At 42.2% G+C, this 12,575-nt stretch overlaps 1 protein-coding gene across 2 annotated transcripts in view; it reads left to right on the forward strand.

The window, feature by feature from the left end:
• The window catches only part of ST6GALNAC5 (ST6 N-acetylgalactosaminide alpha-2,6-sialyltransferase 5), a 171,376-nt gene that overhangs the window by 143,112 nt on the left and 15,689 nt on the right, over positions 1 to 12,575 (forward strand). The window contains exon 3 of one of the 2 annotated variants that reach the window (XM_065885093.1): positions 8,296 to 8,705. The exons of the other annotated variant lie outside the window; for it this stretch is intronic. Within the exon in view, the coding sequence (XP_065741165.1) occupies positions 8,296 to 8,705 (410 nt within the window). The remainder of the gene's footprint in view (positions 1 to 8,295; positions 8,706 to 12,575) is intronic. 2 annotated transcript variants of the gene reach the window in all.

Raw genomic sequence — 12,575 nt, forward strand, 5'->3', positions numbered from 1 at the left:
ACCCTACCTCCCAGCCCCTGGCAACTGCCATTATACTCTCTCTTTCTATGGATTCAACTTTTTTTTCCAGATTCCAAATATAAGTGAGATCATCTAGTATTCTGTCTGGCTTAATTTACTTAGCATAATGTCCCTTAGGTTCATCCATGTTGTTGTAAATGGAAGAATTTCCTTCTTTTCATAGCTGAATACTACTCCATTGTGTGGAATAGTATTCTTTATTTGTCATTTTTCTTTATCCATTCATCCATCAATGGACACTTATAGAGTTTCCATATCTTGGCTACTGTGAACAATGTGGCAGTGAACATTAAAGTGTAGATATCTCTCCAAAAGACTGATTTTGTCTCCTGCATATGTATATTCAGAAGTGGGATTGCTGGATCAAATGGTAGTTCTATTTATACAAAATCTGGTTTAAATATAAACATATGTCCCAGACAATGCTCACCTGATTCTCCACTTTGGATTTACCTCTCCTGACTTAAAGGTGTTGATTAAAAAGCCCCTCTTTCTCTCTATTTTCCATGCACATAGACTCTGCACCCTTCTCTGGCTTGTAGGTCCTGCACATACAAGACTCCTGCAGAAGTCAACAGAATGTTGACTTAGAGTTCAATAGAATCACCTACCCATGGTGGAACTTATTTGGGGTAGAGATAGGGTGCAATAGATGGAATTAGAAACCTGAAAAGTAATGGCATAAATAGACCGTGAAAAGATGTTCAACATCATTAGTCATTAGGAAAGTGCAAATCAAGAACACAATGAAAATTCCAATGGCATTTTACACAGAAATAAAGAGAACAATTCTTAGATTTGTATGGATCCACAAAAAACTTCAAATAACCAAAGCAATCTTGAGAAAGAAGAACAAAGTGAAGTCATCACACTCCTTGATTTCAAACTATATTACAAAGCTATAGTGATCAAATAGTATGGTACTAGCATTAAAAGAGACACACAGATCAATGAAACAGACTAGAGAGCCCAGAAATAAACCCATGCATTTATGGTCAATTAATTTACAGCAAAGGAGCTAAGAATATACAAAGGGGAAAGGACAGCCTCCTCAATAAATGGTATTGGGAAAACTTGACAGCCACATGCAAGAGAAAGAAACTGGACAGCCCTCTTCACCATACACAAAAATTAACTCAAAATGTATTAAAGATTTGAACATAAAACCTGAAACCATAAAACTCCTAGAAGAAAACATAGGTGGTAAGCTACTTCTCATAGGTCTTGGTGATGATGTTTTTTGAATCTGACACCAAAAGCAAAAGCAACAAAAGCAAAAATAAACAAGTGGGACTCCATCAAACTAAAAAGCTTCTGCATACCAAAAGAAACCGTGAACAAGATGAAAAGGCAACCTACTGAATGGGAGATAATATTGCAAATCATATATCTGATAAGGGGTTAATATCAAGAGTATATAAAGAACTCATACAACTCAATAGCAAAAAACAGACAAACAAACAATCCAGTTTAAAAATGGGCAGAGGTCATTATGCTGTACACCTTAAATTTATATAGTGCTATATGTCAATTATATCTCAATAAAACTGGAAGAAAAAATGGGCAGAGGATCTGAATAGACATTTCTCTAGAGAAGACATACAGATGGCCAACAGGTACATGAAAAGGTGCTCAACATCACTGATCATGAGGGAAATGCAAAACTAAACCACAGTGAGATAACACCTCATATCTGTAAGAATGGCTGATATCAATAAGACGAAAAATAACAAGTGTTGGTAAGGATGTGCATCTTTTCAGGATGACAGGAATGTCCTTAAATTAGATCATGGTGATGGTCACACAACTCTGTAAATATTCTAAAAATCATTGAATTTACATTTAAAATGAGTGAATTTTATGGTATGTAAATTATAGATCAATAAAGTTGTCAAAAGACGTTAAAAATATATAATACATGTAAAAAAATAGAATGCAATTCCATTAAAAATTTTAAAAAACGAATGGGATTTCCTGGACTTCTCTTTGAAGGTCACCTAGTGCTGAAGGTGGTTATGACATATGCAGGAGAATTGGAGAATTCAAATACTGTGCTTTAGAATATATCAACCTACTCACCCAGACAAAAAAAAATATCAGGGACTGGTTACTAGTAGAATGGTGACACAAATACAGTAAGCACATTTCTTTCATACTGTTGATGTGCCAGGCACTGTGGTAGGTGCTACATGGTTTATCCTTCAGTCATTCATTCAAAAATATTTGTTGAACTTTTTCTTTATTCTTGGTACTGTTCTTGAGACTGAAGACACAGTGTGAACAAGACAAAGCTTCACCTTTCCTGGAGCTTACATTCTAGTAAGGGAGAAAGGTGTAAACATGTAAACACACAAGCCACAATTAAGATTATTAGGTAGTGATGCTTGAGTTTAAAAATAAGCCTGGATAAGGAATTCCTTGGCAGTCCAGTGGTTAGGACTTGGCACTTTCACTGTAGGGGCCCGTGTTCAATCCCTGGCTGGGGAGCTAAGATCCCGCATGCTGCATGGTGCAACCAAAAAAAAAAAAAAGTTAAAAAAAAGAAGCCTGGATAATGGAGACAGTGACAGAAGATGGCAAAGGAAGGCAGTGGAAATATTAAGGGGTCAGGGAAGGTCTCTCTGGGGAGGTGGTTTGAGGTAACACCTGAAGAAGGTGAAGGTGTCATCATGTAAAGACCACGAGAAGAGCGTCCTGGGTGTGGAAATAATATAAATTATTATATTATATAATATAAAACACGTCAGACAACAGGAAATGGAGATATGGCAGTGTAATTAACAGAAAGAAGAAAAAAGTAGAGGCATCACACTCCCTGGTTTTAAACTATATTACAAAGCTATAGTAATCAAACAGTATGGTATTGGCATCATCTTGTACAGAACTCTCTGGTAATTACATATTAAAGGTCACCCCAGGAGCTTTGTGGAGACAGGAATATAGAGGAGGGATGGAATGAGGGAAGTAAAGAGTTACAAGTGTGCAGCAGGAACTAAAGAGAGATGATGGTGGCTTTGATGAAGGGGGTGGCAGCAGGGATGGTGAGAAGAGCTAGGATTTGGGACATCTATAGGAGGAGAGATCCAATAGGACTGGATGTGTTGTAGGGGGCAGAGAAAGAGGTGTCAAGAACAATCCTTGAATTTTGTCTTGAGCAGCTGGGTGGAAGGCACACCATTAATTGAAAAGGCAAACCTTTTCTTTGAGACTGACTTTACTATATCCAGATCACAGATGAAGAAACTGGAGCTCAGAGAATCTAAGCCAATTTGCCCCAAATTATCCCCTAAGGAGTGGAAGAAGCAAGTTCGAAGCCAATGACTCCAAAGGCCATATTTTAAACACTGCTCAGTACTTCCTCCTACCCAAGGAGTTCCTTCATCCTTAGCCAGCCAGTGGATGGAAATCATGGAAAGTGGCTCTGGTGGAGGGAGGAGGACTTCTTGCTGATGGGAGGGCTTTCATTGAACAAGAGGGAGAGGAGCAACTTGGAAGAGTAACACTTTTTCCAGTGAATCGTATTAAATAACCAGAGCGGCTTATACCCAGTGTCAGGGTAAATGGAGGTTGACAGGTAATAAAAGCCCAGTAATTACTGGAAAATATCAGATTGGAAAGTGCAGAGATTCTTGAAACCTGCGAAACCATTTAATATATCTTATGTTTGCTCCAGACCAACAATCAGCTCCCAGAGCAAGACTGGTCTCATTACCAAACTAATGGACATTATGTTCTGAGGTGGCTTTCTCTCTGCCCAATAAATCAGAATTTTTTAAAGTGAAGCCTGAGATTGCCGTGCTGCAAATGTTTGCAAGGACGTCACTGAGTGTTTTAGGTGTCAAGTTCAATTGGACTTAGCCTGTTCTGTTCTTTTAAGAAAGGCTCAGGAGGCATCAGCTGGGTCGCAGGGAGAATGCCTTCTGCTCTTGCTCTTCGGGCTGTGACAGAAATCAGACCTGGATTCCCTGAGTGTGCTTTCTCAAGCAGGAATTGCTTCTGTCGCCGCAGCCCAAAGGAGCAAGTTGTGATGAAAGTTGTCATTCTCCCCTGTCCCCTGATTGTGGGGTTTTTTTCCCAGGAGTCGGGGGTGGAAAGAGAAGTTTATTCACACCTTCTAAAATATTCTAAATATCCCCAATATTCTAAGACATTCATAAGCCCCCAATGAGTTGCAGCCACTGTCCTAGGAACTGGGATGATGCATTGCGCGTGCCCGTGTGTGTGTGTGTGTGCGCGCGCGCTTCCTCTAGAAGCCAACCCACCTGCCCCCATAGGCTCCTGTGCACCGCGCTCCTGGGACATGGGCTGCTGCTCTGAGCATCAGTGGTCTGGAGAAGATGTAACTGCTCCGTGCCTTGTAGATTTTCCTGAGCATTTTTCACTGCACAACAGCCCTGATGACCTTGGCATCGAGCTCTTACAGGGGATTAATAACCAGCTGGGTTTAATGGCCCTAACTGTGTCCTGGGCCATTTTCCCAGTCAGCCATTAATTGCAAGCAGTGCCCTGGGCTCTGGCCATTGTGGCTCCCTGGGCTCAGTGGCCCGGAGGCAAATGGTCCAGCCTCCTTCTCTGCAGACAGAGCTTCCTCTGTGCTCTCCCCTGCTTCTCCCCGTGGTATTAGTACACAGGGCTGCAGGAGAATTGTTGGTTAGGGCATCACATCATGTCTTCTTTGTATATATGGAGGTTTTCTCAGAGGACTGAGAAGCCTGGAGGTTGGCTTTCATTCACTCACTTATCAACCCATCAATCAATTTAGTATTAATTGAGTGCTTACATAGGTCAGGAAGCCAGAGAGATTACCAAGGTTGGAGTGACCTAACACGGGTGCCCATGTTTCCTACAAAGGGCAGAACCCCTCACCAAATGAGTCTTTAAGGAAAATGTCCCCAAGAATCAGGGAGGCTGACTACCGTGAGAAAGAAGTAGGAGAGAAGGCGTAGGTAGGCAGTGAGTCCACCAGGAGCCACCTCCCCTCTCCTGTCCTCAGTGGAGTTTTATCTCCCTGGCCTGCTGGCAGAGCCCCAAGTTCACCTTCCCATGCTCCGCGGAGTGATTCATCAACCCAGCATCTGAGTGTTTAAGGGAAGAACATGTTCAATACTACATCAGGAATCTCAACTCACCAAGGCGTGAGCATTTTCACCCATGTCATTAAGACACTCAGGATGATAATGGTACTTCGATGTGCAGGAACATGGCTGTCTCAGGGGACTGTAACATCCCAAGAACCCGGGTCCCACAGTTTGTATAGTCCTTCTGCCTCCCAAGGTATCCTTAGTCCCTCTGAATGCAGGAAAGAGACTTCGTTTCCACCTTTGGAAGTGATTCAGCCTTTGGTACATGCTATTCTCAACTGCAGGAAGTGTAACATTGTTTAGAACAACTATTGCCACTGTATTGGCAACACTTAAAGAAAGGCACTTAAGGCATAATTCAGACTTAGATCTTTTTTGCATTGTTTGGTGCATCTGTACAACTCAAAGAGAGGATGCTGGTGCCTGAGGTAATCAATACCTCAGAGCTAAGGCAGGTGGGCAGGACTCATGAGGGAGGGCTTTCTGGGACTGGGTGGACCCCAGCATGTTCCGGTGGCGCCCGGTAATCACAGAGGGTCTGTATGGCACAGTCAGGAACCTTGGCCTTCCCTGAAAGGGTGCTCATCTGGCCTCACATGGGCATAGTGTGTGTGGCGGGGGGGGAGAGAGACAGACAGAGAGACAGAGAGAGAGAGAGAGAGAGAGAGAGAAAGGCCTTGGAATCTCCAGAGGTGTTACAAGTTTCACCTGTCAAGCAGCCTATGCTCTGAGAATCACAGCAGAATTAATTATGGGGAAAGAAATGCTGGGACCTTTCTTTAGAATTTTTTCCCCAGTAAAAATGAGCACAATGTCTTGAAATTATAAATCAAACTGGAAAATTCAGGATAATAGTTCTAGGTGAGTCTGAGGAGAAAAAGCAGGTCCCAGTGGCTTTCGGGTCCAGTGGAATGAAATCTTGCAAAGTGACCTTATTAAGCAAACAGACTGAGTTACACTGTACCTCAGGGGTGTATTAAGTGCTTAAGAAGTGTCTGTTAAATGAATGAACGAATGAATATCATCTGGCCACAAGTGTCTAGTTGGCGCTCTCTTTGTTTTATGGGTGAGAAAGTTAAGTACCCAATTTGTAATAAAGTCTGTTTAGACCCTGGGTCTCCTGACCCTAATCATCATTTACTCACATGCTATTTGCAGATGCCCCTGTCATCTTTGTAGGAATGTTTTCACACGAGTAGAGGTTTCCCAGGATACAGGACTTTGGATGCTAAAACCCAAACACCCCCTAACAAACCGGGCTCCTCTTCTACCTCTCAATATTCTCCTTAGTAAAACAGGGGTGATGATGTAATATCTTTCTTATAGGTTTAGTTGAAGAATTAATGCAATTATATAAAAAGCTCACAACAGTGCCTGGCACATAGAGAACATCAGAAATATTAACTAAGTTGACCACTCTTTCCTTTGTGCCCCCAGCCTGGCTGTGCTCTAAACAGCCCCCTTTACTAACAGTGCGGCACAGCCCCGCATTGTGTCATGTCATTGCACATCTCTGACCTACTGCCCCCCAGTAAAGCATAAACTTTGAGGGGTTCTGTTTTTCCATTCCATTCGCATTCTTGCTGCCAGTACATTTGTCACCTAAGAGTAACTGGATGTCAAATGAATGATGAGAATTCGCAGTGGTAGGATCGCCATTTCATAAGCCCACGTGTCAATCAGAAACCCAGAGCGATCAGTACACACTGATGTGGTGCATACCTACCATGCGCTCCACTCTGCCTGAAAAGCCCCAGAGCAGCCTTCACTTAATGAATGACGCCGTGCCACGTCCTATGGTGAGGACTGGGTTCAACCCCATGCAATTGCTACTTTCGCAGGTCAAATACTGGCAATTTTAAATGGCTCAACCTACCACTGTGTACATTTTAATTCTATCAAAGTGGAAAGAGGCATCAATTATCCTCGGCTAAAAATGAGAAAAGTGAGACTTGCAGAGGTTAGTGACTTGCCAAGGTCCCATAGCTAACAGGTAGTGTAGAGAAGCCTGGACCATCCTGTGTGGGTGCCCTTGGCCACTCTGCAGTGAGGGAAGGTGACCGCCCTCGGTGCTCTCTGTCTGCTTCGGAAGACAGAGCTATGGCTTAGGGAACTCCAAGAGTAAATACAAGACTGTATATACGCAGCACTAAATTGGATCCAGTTTTCTGAGACTGTGCAGGGAGCCAGTGCGTCCAGTTCAGAGTTAACAGAGAGGAAGGGCAGAGGCTCTGGGGAAAGCCTAACAGTGCAACTGTCCTTCAGAACATTCTTGATTATCATTTTTTTGTGCACTTGCTGTCCTGGGCCTCCGGCCCGAATTACATTATCTTCAAACAGCAACTGAGAGATATTTCTCATTAAACATGAACAGGGAAATGTTTAACTTGTAAGAATGTAGGTGTTCAGAAAGTACATCACGCATTGTCATTGGCGTTGTCCCTGGTGGACACCATAGGGCCAGGGCTTCCACAGGGTGCGAGTACAGTGGATGAGCTTGAGGCTTTCTCTACATTTTTGAAGATAGACTGACTCAATTTCTCTCCCTCTCCCCTTAAAATGGGAGAAACTCTCCTAATCGTCATTTCAAAATTATGGCTTCTAAGGGGTTACAGTTTGCATGTCTTTTCTCACATGATTCTTAGACGATGTCTATTTAGGATAAATATATTTGTACAGCATCCAAGGACACTGATACATGCTTAACTTCCAATAAGGTGAGTTAAGAGCATTAAAACTAGTGTCACAGCGAATTGTAGTATAGTCTTTTCTTCAACTTGGGGGTAACTTTGGATTCAGAAAGACCTGGGTTTGAAAGCATGGCTTCATTACTTGCTAGTCGTGCATCTTTGGGCAATTTTTTCAACATCTCTGAGCCTAGGGTTATCATTATTTGTAAAATGACAGTAACAGCAAGCTTGCTGGGTTGATATGATGATTTTATCTATTAATATCAGTAAAGCCCAGAGCCCAATGGTCAACAGGTCACCGCTGGCTCTCTTCCCCTGTTGTCCAGTACTCCCTGTCACCAGTCTGGAAGAGAATGTAGGGGTGGATGAGGTAATAGCAGAAGGGATGTATTCTGGCATAGGAGGGAGAAGAGTGAAGACGGCAGCCCTCGGAGGCAGGGAAGTGACCTGCTGGTGCCAAGTGAGTGTTGCCGCTGATGGGGTCCTTCTCCCCGTTCTTGCAGCCCCTGAAAATGCACTGCAGGGACTGCGCCCTGGTGACGAGCTCGGGGCATCTGTTGCGTAGCCTGCGAGGCCCCCGGATTGACCAGACCGAGTGCGTCATCCGCATGAACGACGCCCCTACGCGCGGCTACGGGCACGACGTTGGCAATCGCACCAGCCTGAGGGTCATCGCGCATTCCAGCCTCCAGCGAATCCTCCGCAACCGCCACGACCTGCTCAACGTCAGCCAGGGCACCGTGTTCATCTTCTGGGGCCCCAGCAGCTACATGCGACGCGACGGCAAGGGCCAGGTCTACAACAACCTGCAGCTCCTGAGCCAGGTGCTGCCCCGGCTGAAGGCCTTCATGATCACGCGCCACAAGATGCTGCAGTTTGATGAGCTCTTCAAGCGCGAGACCGGCAAAGACAGGTACAGAGGCGCGGGCAGGGGGTGCCCGGGGTCCAGGGGAGGGTGAGGAAATGTCCTTGCTTGCGATTCAACAAAAGCAAAGCTTTTTTTATTTTTATTTTTATTTTATGCTTATGTCAGATAAGCTCATCTCCTTAAGCTTCTTTTTCTTTAATTTTTAACCATTTTTAAAATTGAAGTATAATTAATTTACAGTGTTGTGTTAGTTTCAGGTGTATAGCAAAGTGATTCAGTTATAGAGATATAATTTTTATATATATTATATATACACATATATAATATATATATTCTTTTTCAGATTCTTTTCTACTATAGGTTATTACAAGATATTTAATATAGTTCCCTGAGCTCTACACTAGGTCCTTGTTATTTATCTATTTTATATATAGTAGTAGTTAATTCCAAACTCCTAATTTTTCTCTTTCCCCTGCTATCCCCTTTGGTAACCATAAGTTTGTTTTCTAAGTCTGTAAGTCTGTTTCTGTTTTATAAATAAGTTCATTCATATTATTTTTTAGATTCCACATATACGTGATATCATATGGTATTTGTCTTTCTCTGACTTACTTCACTTGATATGATAATCCCTAGTTCCATCCATGTTGCTGCAAATGGCATTCTTTTATTTCTAAAAGCTTTTGCTAAGTGCTTTTTGTTGTGACCACACTGCTCGTGCCATCTATAGAGCTCATCGGTAGGGCCCTCCTGGAGACTGGGCTGCTGAAGCTGAACTTATAGGGCAAAGTGAAAGGAAGCACTGAGACATTTATACAGATAATTCAGGGCCAAATCCCTACTCTGGAGGATGAGGCAACACTGCTCCTGGCTTACACTGGTAGTAAGTGCAAGAGAATAGGTTTATTGCATTTTATTTTACTTGTGTGAACACTGACCAGAAATAAGTGCATAAGGTTATTTTTCTCTTTCAAAGGCAAATATTTATTCAGTCAACATATATTTGCTGAGTACCTACTACTTCACTGCACCCGGTACTGGGGATATACACAGTCAGAAATAAGGCAGATCTAGACCCTGCCCTCCCAGAATATAGTCTTAACAGGGCCAGCAGATATTCACCAAGTAGTGGCCAGTGTGCTAGGTCATGTGAGGGGAAGAAAACGGTGCTATGACCAGTGGGACAGAGAGACCTGCTGTAATCTAGGACAAGGCTTACCAAACTGCTGCTTGCAACTCAGTAATGGAACATGAAATGTATGTATTGAGTCACTGCAAGATTTCTTTTAATGTAATGGAAAGAATGGAATAAAACAGACAATATCAGCATTCATCTCCTATAGTAAGTAAGGCAAAGTATTATTTCATGGGATAAAATTTGTTTCGGTTTTATACATAGAAATATACATATATAGGGTCTTCTTTTGAAGTGATAAAATTGCCCTGGAATTAGACAGGGATGATGAGAGCACAATTCTGTGAGTATATTAAAAATAACTAAATTACACACTTTAGAAAACTAAAATGAAATGAAAACCATGTACAATACATGTGAGCATATATGCTCAATAATGAGGCAAAATGTGTTTCTGACTATAGGTCAAAATCTTTTGAAAAGCACTGGTCTAGAAGATGAGGGTGTGATGGAAAGACGTTCTCCAAAAGGTGTATTTAAGCTGAGACCTAGGCCAATAAGTATTTATCCAGGTAAAGAAGAATCTGAGAAGGGGAGAGAGAAACATCCTTATAGGTATAAGAGCTCGGAGGTGAGAGAACTTCCAGGGGGTTGGAGAAGAGTCCCTGTGGCTGAAACAGGAGTGCTGGTGGGGAGTAGCCAGAGAGGAAGCAGAGATAAAGGGTGGGGAGCTGGCCAAATCTAGGTGAAGAAAAGGACAGCTATCGGTATTGAAAGGAGCAGTGTGGTGTAGTCCAAACACACAGCTCTGTGTTGGAATTCTTTGTCCCTCACTAGTTATATGGCGTTGGACAAGATATCTAACATTTCAGTGACCTCACGTGTGACAAGGGCATAGTGACTAGGCCTCGTAGGACCAGTCTAATAATTAAATTTCCTCATTTCCTTAATTCTAAAACATGTATGTTTATAACTAATACACATTTAATGATGTAATTTACCCCCTCCCTTACAAAAACTGTTCCTGCGTCAATTTCTTATTTTAAAACTAAAGAGATACGATAAGTAAATAATGTGAAGTACTAAATCCTTTTGGCCATAGCTTAGGCAGCTCATTATGAAGAACAGAGTTTTAAAGAAAGACCAAAGCCCATCATTCCCAAATTCTTTGCAGGGAAGAGCTTTCTTTTTAAATCCTTAAAACCTTGTGACCATTTGAGGGCTGGTCCAGGCAAAAGTGGGCATGGCATCTGACGGACTGAGGAGAGGTGGACCTGGCCACTGGCACTGTGGCCCCCTTCCCTGGAAGCCCAGGTGATTCCATGGTTAGCCCAGCCAGTAGATCACATGGGGGATCCTGGTCGCCATCACACACTGTCATGAAATCCAGTCACTTACTGTCCTTTAAAAACCACAAATAAGAAAAAAAAACAACATACAAATAACAGACTGTTACTCATTTGAATGAGTTATTTAACCAAGAGAGCACTTTATAAGAGAAGCAGAATGAGGGAAGTTATTTACAGTTTCATTTTTTTCTGGTTGGAAAATTCAAAATAAGTAGAAAGACTCTCTTCAACAGAAAACACTTCTCTCTTTTGAGTTTAATGGTTGTTTGCTAAATGTAAGTATTCCTGAAACACTGCTGCAGTGTTAGCTATTTAGGATGTTTACACATTGCTCTGGGTCTTCTTAAGGGATTAAGTTGAAAACTTGGAGACTAGTCATCACATCCTTACATCTTTAGGAAACAATCTCACACCAAGACATAACCCACTCACTAAATTCATTAAATTCTGACCAGTGAAAACATTTTGCTCAATAAGCCTGTGTCCTTAGTGAGCCCAGATGGTAAGAGACAGATAAAATTTCATGGACTGGCTACCAGGCTTCTCATCCATCTACTAGGATCCATGCAGTCCCCACACAGGGAATCACACTGATGGATTTGTAGGATGCCAAAGTACACTGTCACCTTTTAGAATCTTCGTGCCTCTTGCCTTTAAGAAACTGTCTTAGGGGCTTCCCTGGTGGCGCAGTCGTTGAGAGTCTGCCTGCTGATGCAAGGGACACGGGTTCATGCCCCGGTCCAGGAAGGTCCCACATACCACGGAGCAGCTGGGCCCGTGAGCCATGGCCGCTGAGCCTGCGCGTCCGGAGCCTGTGCTCCGCAACGGGAGGGGCCGCAGCAGTGAGAGGCTCACGTACCGCAAAAAAAAAAAAGAAAGAAAGAAAGAAACTGTCTTAAAGAAGCTAATATTGTATTGACTCAATATTCTCACGTGTCCATATTCTTAATCTTCAGTCTACTCCAAGCTAAAGAACAAAGTCAGAAACAGCCCTTTAGAACAAAACTATTTCTATAAACTAAAATACAAAACACTTAGGGTCGAACAGTATTGCCTCTGTGTATGTTTTTCTTGAAACCTAACAAAACAGTGGCATGGATTAAAGATACACAAAGTATGGAATATCTAATTTTGCAATCTCATAATCAGGACATTCATTTCAGGCTAATATTTTGAAGAAATGAGATAATTCAATCAATTTTGATTTATGGAAATTTCACCCTACTTAAAAGTGGAGAAAAAAATGTCTCAGGAGCAACCTGCAATTAAGAAGCATGACAAATGACATAGATGGCCAAGTGGTATTCTTTGATATTAGAAAGTAACTGCACTTGAAAATAACTTTATAATTGAACAGGGTACATTAGGAAAATATGATTCAGAACCAATATTATAGTAATTAGATAAAAGAAGTATAAATGAAATAACTGT

Source organism: Phocoena phocoena, chromosome 1 (assembly GCF_963924675.1).
Source record: "Phocoena phocoena chromosome 1, mPhoPho1.1, whole genome shotgun sequence".
Lineage (NCBI taxonomy): Eukaryota > Metazoa > Chordata > Mammalia > Artiodactyla > Phocoenidae > Phocoena > Phocoena phocoena.